The 10942-nt window shown below is 40.4% G+C and overlaps 1 protein-coding gene across 1 annotated transcript; it reads right to left on the bottom strand.

Annotated features, from left to right (window-relative positions):
• Positions 1 to 4176: 4176 nt before the first annotated feature.
• ZNF280A (zinc finger protein 280A) lies at positions 4177 to 9816 on the bottom strand. The gene is made up of 2 exons (XM_004444036.2): positions 8927 to 9816; positions 4177 to 6147 (listed from the first exon to the last, which is right to left on the bottom strand). Exon 2 carries the CDS (start codon positions 6078 to 6080, stop codon positions 4626 to 4628), a length of 1455 nt encoding a protein of 484 aa, XP_004444093.2. The 5' UTR covers positions 6081 to 6147; positions 8927 to 9816; the 3' UTR covers positions 4177 to 4625.
• Between the last annotated feature and the right edge of the window lie 1126 nt (positions 9817 to 10942).

Genomic DNA, 10942 nt, shown 5'->3' with positions numbered 1-10942 from the left:
TATCTCTATAGCTTCTGTTGCTTCTCTTTATAATTTTTTGAGATAAATGCTTGGCTCATTTGTTTGTAAACTCTCTTTATTTCTCTTGTATGTAGTGCTATAAATTTACTTTAAGTACCAATTTAACTGTGTCCCACAATTTTTGCTTCATTATATGTTCATTATCATTCGATTCCAAGTATGTCCTAATTTCTCTGGTGATTTTCTTTTAACACAAGGGTTATGTAATATGCTATTTATTTTACAAATTTATGGGATTTTTTAAGCTCTCCCTTTATCAATTTCTCACCTTGTTGCATTATGATCATATCACACAGTCTAAATATTATTGAAGCTTTGCATTTGAAGATATCTGTTCAGTAAAATTTACTATAGTCAAAATGAAGAGAATGTAGATGTAGAGAAAATATTTGCAATGTCTAAGGTGTATATGTGTGAAAAGACCTCCTTTAGAATTCCAAATTACTCCAATATCCTTCAGTAAGTACTATTAACTATGCTCCAGACTTTATGCAAATGTCACTAGTTTTTCCACTAATGTCCTTTTTCTGTTCTAAATTCCCATACAGGATACCACATTGCATTTAGTCATAGTGTGACCTTAGCCGACTCAGATCTATGACAGTTTCTTAAACTTTCCTTGTCTGTCATGACCTTGACAATTTTAAGGAGTCCTTAAGGGTCTAATATTTTGTAGAATGTCTCTCAGTTTGGGTTTGATGTTTTTCTCATGGTTACACTGGGGATATAGGTTTTTAGAATTATACCACAGAGATAATGTTTCCTTATCACTTCCCATCAGGGATATATTCTCTCGATATGACTTACCACTAGTTTCTCCACTGTAAAGTTACTTTTTCCCCCTTTCTACCTTCTCTTCTTTGGAAACAAAAACACTAAATCCAGCCTAAACTCAGGAAGGGACATGTGGTTTCATGGAAGGGGGAGTGTCTATGAGATACACAAATTATTGAGAGTACACAAATTAGTTGTAATTCATTTGTAAGGAAGATTTGTTTCTTGTACCTTTAAATTTAATTTTAAATTAATCAAAATTAAATAAAATTAAAAATTCATTACCTCAGTCACACTAGCTACATTTCAACAGCTCAGTAGTCACATGTGGCATATTGGACAGAGCAGATACAGAACATTTCCATCACTGCAGAGACTTCTACGGAAAGCAATGACTTAGATCATTATTTTTCCAACCTTCTTTCTCCTCCTCCTCCCCCTTCTTCTAATTCTATAGAGGTCCAATTGATATATAACATTATATTAGTTTCAGGTGTACACCATAATGATTTGATATTTGTATATATTGTGAAATGATCACCACAATAAGTCTAGTTAATATCTGTCACCATAGTTATAAAAATTGTTTTTCTTGTGATGATGACTTTTAAGATTTACTCTCTTAGCAACTTTCAAATATGCAATTGAGTATTATTAACCATAGTCACCATCCTGTACATTACATTCCCATGACTTTAATTTTGTAACTGGAAGTTTGTACCTTTTGACCTCCTTCACCCATTTCACAGACCCCAACCTTTCTTCTTTTCAAATATATGCAATTAAAATATGAATTTCTTCTAATAATTGCTTTAGCTTTGTTCCATAAAATGTATTGTTTTCAGTATCATTCATTTCCAAATATTTTTGTTTTCCACATTGATTTCTCATAGCAGCTACAAGTTATTTAGAACAAGACTCAGGACTAGGGTGAGCCTAGACAACATTAGAGAGGCCTATGAAAATGCAGGGATGGCATGTTTGCACTTTAGGCTCCTGCCTCCCTCACCCTAGTCCCAGCCCTGTTTAGAATTATATTGCTTAATTTCCAAACTTTTGGGATTTTTTTCTCTATTATCTTTGTTATTGATTTGTAGATCAATCCTCCTGCAGTCAGTGGGTAGCTACAAAAAGCCCCAAAGCAAACACCAAAATTGATGATGAACTATTGTACATGAGTTTGAGAACAAGACGAAGATGTCCACTATAACAACTTTGATTCAACAAAGCACCTGGAATAGCCGAGACAATTTTGAACACCAAAGCTAGAGAACTGAAACTCCCAAATAGCTGTATTAGTCAGGGTTCTCCAGAGAAACAGAACTAATAGGATATACACAGAGATAAGAGATTTATTATGGGAATTGGCACATGCAATTATGGAGGCTGAGAAGTCCCACAATATACTGTCTGCAAGAAGTTCTAGAGAACCAGGAAAGCAAGTGGGGTAATTCAGTCAGAATCTGAAGGCATGAGAAACAGGAGCTCTGATGTCCAAGGGCAGAAGTAATGGATGTCCCATCTCATGGAAAGAAGGAAAATTCACCCTTCGCTTTTGTTCTATTAGGGCTTTCAGGGGATTGGAGGATTGGATTGGATGATTCCCACCCACACTGATGATTGCTTATCTTATTTACTCAGTCTGATTCAAATGCTAATCTCTTCCAGAAACACCCTCAGGCACACCTAGAAATAATGTTTTACTAGCTATCTTGGGCATCCCTTAGCCCACTCAAGTTGCCACATAAAATTAACCATCACACAAACTTAGGCAGAGCTACAATATTTATGATATGATAATTGTAGCATTAGCACAAGAGTAGAGAACTGGACAAAAGGAATTGAATGGAATCAAGAAATATATATACAGTCATCTGTATAAGTTTCCACTGTAATACAGTGGTAGAAGAGTGGTCTTTTTAGTAAATGGTGCTGGTTAATTTGCATATGCATATGAAAAAATTAACTTTGATAGCTTGATTTATCACACCATAAACAAAAAAATTAATTTGAGATGGGTCATAGACCTAAATGTGAATAGCTAAACAGTAAAGCTTCTAGAAGAAAACATAGGAGGAATATCTTTATGTCCTTAGTAGACAATAATTTGTTTCTTTTGCTGGGAAAGATTCACTCTGAGCTAGCATCTGTTGCCAATCTTCCTTTTTTTTTCTACCCAAAGCCCCACTACATAGTTGTATATTCTAGTTGTAAATCCTTCTAGTTCTTCTATGTGAGCTGCTGCCACAGCTTGGCTACTGATAGACGAGTGGTGTGGTTCCACACCCGGGAACCAAACCTGGGACTGCTGAAGTTGAGTGTGGCGAACTTTAACCACTAGGCCATGAGGGCTGGCTTAACAATAGTTTCTTAAGTAGGACACACGACGAAGCACCAACCTTAATGTACGTATACGCCCATGAAATAACCATCAAGGTCAAGATACGGGACATTTTCAGTGCCTAGCAGTTCCCTCATGCCCTTCCCAGTTGACAGACAGTGTAATTTAAAAAAAAAGAAAGAAAGAGGGAGGCAAGAGTTGAAGAGGCATTTAATAGAGGATGATAATATTCAAGTGACCAGTAAGCATATGAAAAAAACGTTCTCAACATTATTACTCATCAGGAAAATGCAAATGAAAACTAGTGTGATACCACTACAACTTCAAAAGAATAGCACTAATAAAAAGGACTGACAGTACCAAGTGTTGGATCTGTAGCAATGAAATTCTCAGTATTGTTGGTGGAAATGTAAATTGTTTCTGTCACTTGGAACACGTGTTAGTAGTATCTAAACTGAAAAGCTAAATCTATGCAGTTCCAGAACTTCTCATATATATATATATCCTAGAGAAATGACTGCATATGTCTATGAAAAGACACACATAGGCTCATAGCAACTTTATTCAAAATAGCAAAAGAGGGGCCGGCCCGGTGGCGCAAGTGGTTAAGTGCACGCGCTCCGCTGCGGTGGCCTGGGGTTCACTGGTTCAGATCCCGGGCACACACCAATGCACCGCTTGTCAAGCCATGCTGTGGCGGTGTCCCATATAAAGTAGAGGAAGATGGGCATGGATGTTAGCCCAGGGCCAGTCTTCCTCAGCAAAAAAAAAAAAAAAAAAAAAGAGGAGGATTGGCAGATGTTAGCTCAGGGCCAATCTTCCTCACCAAAAAAAATAAATAAATAAAATAAAAAATAAAAATAAAAAAATTTAAAAAAGTAGCAAAAGAAAGAGCCTCAAAATCTATCAATGGTAAAATGGGTGTATAAAACTGCTATATTCATTCAATGGGATTCTACCCAGCAAATGGAAAAGAATGTGCCATGGCTACACACAAGAATGAATCTCATTTATTTAAAGGAAAACAAAGACAAAAAAAACACTATTGTGTTGTTCCGTTTATTTAAAAACTAATCTATGTTGGTAGAGGTCAGAATAGTGGTTACTGTAGGGGGAGGGGTTGACTAGGAAAGAGCATGAAGACTTCTGAGCTATTTCTTGACAGTAGGAAGCTGGAGAACTCTCACTATAAAATCTGACAATTGCTAACATTGCTTGTTATCATCTACAGCCAAGATGGCCCAGCCTCAATTCTGCCTTTCAGAATTCCTAGAGGTGGGTAGAACATAACTTTTCACCAGAACCCTAGCTGCAGTGACATCTGGAATACTTAAGAGTTGACAGCCATCCTCTTTTTAGTTTTTACACGTGACAGTTGAGGGTCAGTGTTGATCACAATAACGAATGCTGCACTTCTTGATCCTGGTTGAACTAAATTTTGAATCATAGCCACTGTTTCAGGAGGCAACCCTTCCAATTGCTCTGGATTTTAAAACGGTTGATGATTCTTGGTTTGGTGCTCCATTTTCTCCTTTGAAGTCAAAAACTGTAGCCGGCACTTGGAACACTGAAAGATTCTCTTGTTCCAGTGCCTCCAACAATGATTCCCATAGGGTATCGCAGCTTTGAAAATTTTGAGGCAAAACAGACAAAGCAAATTCTTAGTGTTTTCGTGGCATGTTCTGAAGTGTGTTTCCACATCAGCAAAGGCCGACGATCTGTAATTGCAAACCTGGCACACATAGGGCATTTCTCCAGGTTTATGATTGTCTTTCATGTGCTGTAAGAGAACCTGATCTGTTTCAAACGACAATTCACAAATTTTGCAGACAGCAGAGGGCTCCTGGGTAGTGTGTACACTTTCAATGTGACATTGCATCTGGAATGGGGTGGGAAACTGCCGATGGCAGTGCTGGCAGGTGGTGTGAATTTCCCAGCTGTCACCCCTCTGCTTCTCAAGTTCCAAATGGTTCCTCAAGTGATTCATAAACTTAACATTTTTTAGAACTTTCAAGCAGCTGAGGCATTTAAAGGTTGTGTGCGTCTTCTGTTCTGGCTGCCCGTCTCCTTCATGCTGTCCGTAGTAAAAGTCATGAAGTAACATGATCAGATTTCCTTTCTTGGGATCAACAGTCTCATTTTGACTTGCTAGACTCAAAAAGTCTGTTTTTTCCAGCCTTTCCACACTATTTGCTGTGTCTGGATCCATAAGATGGAAATGTGCCTTGTCATTTGCATAAGCCCAAGAAAATGATGCTCTGTTCTGAACACGGCTTAGTGAAGATGGGACACCTTCTGAGGGTAAACTCCTGCTCATTGTAGGAGAGATATCTGAAGGGGCCACAGTTGAGTAATATCCCCCTGGGATTCCATCACTGAGTTTAGGTCTCTTAGGATTTCCGTTGTTTATATCACAAGTGGAAAGTCGCTTTGAATCACGAGGACTTTCATCCTTGCCTCCTACGGAATGTACGGCTCCAACTAGACTCTGAGACCATGGGGAGAACAAATCGGAGGAATTGTGAGGCATGACTTGCGGTGAGCTCATTTTATAATCAGCTTTAGGTGAAGGCTCAGAAATAATAGGACTATCTATTGCTCTCCATTCAGATTGAAAAACTGGCGAGATGACCACTGCTTTTGAGGAATGGGTCATGTGATTTGCAGGCTGCCATGCACAAGCAGGATCTTGATTCACGTGGCCTTTCTTTCTTTTTGAATAGGATTCTGGGGTCACTCTGTTCAAAATGTTTGAAATGACTGGTTTTGAATTTGAAATCACTCTGACAAAGAGAATTTCAGCGTCTTCTTTTACATGTTCCACTCCAACAAAGATCAGCTCACCATCTTCATTGTACCTGTCCCTGAGTTTGGATTCTCCTGTGTTCTTCTGTGGTGGGTTTGGCGCTTGTTCCTCCTCACACGACAAGAGGAGATCTATCATTTTACAGCTGCTTTTTGCTTAAAGCGGTCCCTTCAACTTCTAGTGCTTTCTTTGTGTAAATGGCCACCTAAGTGCAACCATGTGACATTAGTCAGTATTTATTTCAAAAGACAAAATCATTGCCTTATTTAATCCTCCCCTGAAACACTGAGATAATTATTAAAATCCTTATTTTACATGTGAGGAAACAGGCTCAAACCACTTAAGTGACACGTTAGTTCCAAATTTACTTCTCCAGTCCCCCAGGTCTGCCGCAATTGCAAACTGCTCAACGTGCCCTCTTGCAGGGCCATCAGTAGGGTGAAGCAAGGGAAGCATTAGGACACAAGATTTAAGGGCAAGATTTAAGGAGGCATAGATTCCACATCTCAGAGTACCTGCCTCCTTCATTTTTGCACCCTGGGTGTCTCACTGGCCTCCTCCTACTCCCAGATGTACCCTCAGGGATAGCTAAGATTTCTAACCAGTCTTACCAAAACTCAGCTCTAGACAGTCCCCTAAAAAAATTGCTCCTCCTGCAGTGTTCCTTTTCTCAGTAAACTCTTCTAGTCACTCAGGTCACAAACTTTGGAGACGTCCTTTGCCAGTCTTTCCCCCACACCCTACAGCCAATCAATTAGCAAACCCCGTCTGCTCCATCTTCCAAAGGTACCCGGAATCTGACCACTCTCTACTACTTCCACTGCCCCCTCCCTGTTCAAAGGCACCATGTTCTCTCCCTGGATCATTGCAGAAGTTTCCAACCTTATACCACCTTTGTTATTTCTCCCTATGGCAGCCCCAAATGCACCTGTTAAAATATGTAGAAGAGCTGGCACGCACTCTCCAATGGCTTCTCATATCACTCAGAAGAAATGCCAGGGAACATAAAATGTCCAAAAGAGCCCTAGACCACCCATCCACGCCCACTGTTCCTCATCTTTTCTGCCCCTCCCTTTCTCCACTGCAGCCACCGAGCTTCATGTGTCTGGAAGGCACCAGACCCTGTACTTTCTCAGGACTTTTGTTGCTCCCTCTGCCTTGGAGGCTCTTTCCTCAGATATCCCCAACCCAGCTTTTGGCCTTCTTCAGGTCCACAGCTTCTCAGCAAGGCTTCCCTGACCAAGCTATCAAAAATCAGAACCTCCCCCAATGCACATGCTCTCTTCACTCCCAAAGTTACTTTTCAGCTTAGCATTTTTCACTTGCCTAACACCCAATATATAAAATATATTTTGCTTCTTCTCTATCTCCACCCACTAAACTGTAAGCTACTTGAGGGCAGGGACTCGTGTTTCATTTACTGCTGTGTCCTTAGCTTCTACAGCAATGCCTGGCATACTGTCAATGTCAAATCTTTGCTACATAAATAAATAATAGCTGTTATTAATATGATCATTTTTGTGTACAACAGCCCAGAATCCACTAATTCCAGGCTTTCCAAGCATTTAGTGAAATTCAAATCTAAATGATTTAACAATATCATGCAAGGGTGAAATTCAGCCAGTATGTAGGGATATGTGTGTGTGTATGTGATTGAATGAAAAGTTTTATAAACTAATATCCTCCCTTACAATGGATATGATGATACCTTTGTCAATGCAAATAACTAATGACCAATCTATAGATAAGAAAGATAGAGTGATATTTATTGAGCTAATGTGAGCACTAGCCCAGAAACACTCTCTTCCCCAGGAAAGAAAGCACTCCAGGGAAGCCTGGTTTACAGCATGGTTATATACCATTTCAGACCAGAGAACATACATCAAGCATGATAGGAATACAATTTTTTTCCCAAAGTCATAAGGAGATGTTTTGCTGCAGTTTTAGCACATACACAGCACGTCAATTTGGCCTTAGATTTCTGGGAAGAAAAGCTTATCTTCAAAGAAGTACTGGTATCAGTGTCAGAGAGAGGGAGACATTACATGCCTATCTTTAAAGAGTGCATTCTTAGCTTTGGGAGAAAATGTTTGAAGCAGATGTACCATGCTTTAGAGAGCATTGTACATTATTTGGTTGGGCCATAAGTCAGGTTCCTCCGGGAAAAAACAAGTTTTAGGTTGAATCAGATTTAAACCAGAATGGCTTCCCGATATAATTCAATATGTGAAAACTTTTTATTATTCTTATTATTTTCATCACCTTCTATGCCATAAATACATTTCATTGATGCTAAGGGACATGCTAATATTTACATTTTACCATTTCTGAAATCAGATTGTACCTCATCAGTAGCATTTCATAGTTTGTTTGGCAGCATATGTTCTTTTTATTTTATACTGATATCAGAAATAATGTATCTTACAGGTGATGGCATCTTAGATTCATCGAAAAATTCTATTTCTTTTCATAAGCTGAATACAGCCCACTGAATTTATTTCACAATTCACTAAGGGGACGCTAGCTGCATTTTGGCAAATGGTTTAAGACAGGGACTGGCAAATTGGCACATCCCCTGTTTTTGCATGGCCGGCAAGCTAAGAGTGGTTTTCACATTTTTTTGGGTTTTTTTAATTTTCTAAAACATTTATTTTTTTAATTGGGGGAGGGACCCAAAAGAATATTTTGTGACACGTTAAAATTATATGAAATATAAAATTATATTCACAATATAAAATTATATTCAAGTTTCAGCGTCCACAAATAAAGTTTTATTGGAACACAGCCGTGATCACTCATTTACAGCTGTTGTCCATGGCTGCTTTTGCATTCCTAGGGCAGAGTCAAACTGTTGCAACAGAGACCACAAGGCGAGGCCCTGTACATAATGCTTTAAATATTTACTCTGTAGCCCTTTACAGAAAAAGTTTGTGGACCTATGGTTTAAGAGAACAAAATGGAGAATACCAAATTTCTTAGCTCACCAGTTCCTGAAGTTGTGTGTCCAGATGATTCACTGAGGCTCAATAGTTCCCATTCTGGGCCACGAAGCCGGGTGAAGCTGGGGAGTCCTTGACTAGTTCCTTGTCTTCATGTCAGGGTGAAATTTCTCTAAAGTCCAGGAGGGCTTCTTCCTGTGCCCATGGAACTCTTACCTTGCCCTCTAAAGGGCTTTCTGAGTGAGGCCAGATCAGAAGATCCCACCCCCTTTTAAACTAAAGCCCATTATAATCCAATCTATAGCCCCCAAACCGGGCTCCAATCACATTCCGGAACCAGTTTATCCTGATTGGATTTTTGGCTGCTGTCCAGAGTGATGGCTGAAAGCTTTTATCCAAATTGCCAAAGGAAAAACTGTGGGCAGGGCCTCAGGGCCAGGCCCTGAGGTGCCTTCCTGGGTGGGTCCAGTGGCGAGAGGCCCCCCTCCTCTCTCTGTTGTCCAGAGCCCCACCAGCTTATCACCAGTTTACCTAAATCTTGAGCTGTTGAGGGTCAGCAGGGACAGGGGACGGCGGTCCACACAGCTATTCCAACAGAGCTCGGGCTGAGGTAAGGAACCTAAAAGGGCAGATGTCTTCTTCCAGATGCCAGGAGGTTCTCCCCTGATCACTCCAGCTGCAGAGAACAAAAACCTGCTCTCTTCCTGTCCCCAGGGGCAGCCAGGGGGCAGATCTGACTCCCAAGTTGACCAGGTGGTCTGCACTGAAAGACTCAACTCCCATGGGATTCCTGGATGCCCAAGGCGGGTCCTCACTGGGAGTCTTCACACTTAACCTCAAAAGCTTTTTCTAGATAGGGGCCCACTCCTTTTTTAATCTATTTTTCAGGGGTCAAAGGTCATGCTCTGGCTTGCTCTGGTCACCCTTCACTCTCTCCCCTCCACTGTCCCTCCTCCTCCTTCACTGTCCCTTCCCTCAGCAACTTCTAGATTGAATCTCAGGCTTTCCCTCCCACTGAATTTACAGCCCTTTGCATACAGATTCTTGAGGGAGGGGACTGCTTCAAGCATCCCTGACAGGCAAGAAATATTTGTACTTCCACTCCATCCAATGCAAGCAAGTCACAGAATTAAAACAAAAATTCAGTTTGTTAATTAAACTGTTCCAAAATGCCTTAAACTTACACAATGTTATATGTCAGTTATATCTGACAAGAGATTTTCACATATTGAGGTATATGGGGTAACTGATTTGGCTTGAACTAAAAAGCCTGACTTACGGCCTATCAAGCAGGCATTGTACACCTGCTTAACCATTAAAGTAAAGAATGCCCTCTCATAAGATAAGAATGCGTACTTCCCCTCCTACGCCCTGTTGGTAACACCCAGATTAGTCCCTTTCCTGACATCAGGGTCATGTTGACCTGCTAATTTGCAACTAAATACCTCTTTGAAACTTTGATGAAAATGTATCCTGGGTGTGTTTAATGTATGTTCTTTGTTCTAAAAAGATAGAAGACTACTGAAAACCATGCTTCTCTGGAACGCTTTCTAAGGCATTCGCAGGTTATAATCCTCATGCTGGCTCATATCTCAATAAAAGTGGAAAAATTAAAAAATAAATAAATGCGTTTCTGTGTAAATATGACAAGTGACACTCAAGGTGGTATAAAAGTATATAACAGAGGGTCGTTAACCGTTTCTGGGGGCTACAGAAGGGCTGCCTTTGGACCTTTTAAGTAGCCAAGGGCATTTCCTGTTGGACAGCGGGGTTAAATGAAGTGACAAGGTTTGAACAGTAGAAAGTCCTTATGGTGACCACAGGCCTAAGCCATCTGGCCCGGCCGCTCCTGGACCCCCAGGGGCTCCTATTACTTTGCCCTTTGCCACTCTGTTGCAGCCACACTGCACTTCTTACCCCAGAACCTTTGTAGTAGGGAATAAATATTCCTTATGTCTTGAATATTCTTCATCCAAACATCCTCTTGGCTCTTTTCCCACATCCTCCAAGTCTTTGTGGCAAAGCTGCTTCTCCATGGAGCCCACTCTGACCACCCTATTT

The sequence above is a fragment of the Ceratotherium simum genome, chromosome 35, assembly GCF_057802395.1.
Source record: "Ceratotherium simum simum isolate JZ-2026a chromosome 35, ASM5780239v1, whole genome shotgun sequence".
NCBI lineage: Eukaryota > Metazoa > Chordata > Mammalia > Perissodactyla > Rhinocerotidae > Ceratotherium > Ceratotherium simum.
Note: the sequence above shows the minus strand (reverse complement) of the source record. Positions and strands in the feature narration are given on the sequence as shown.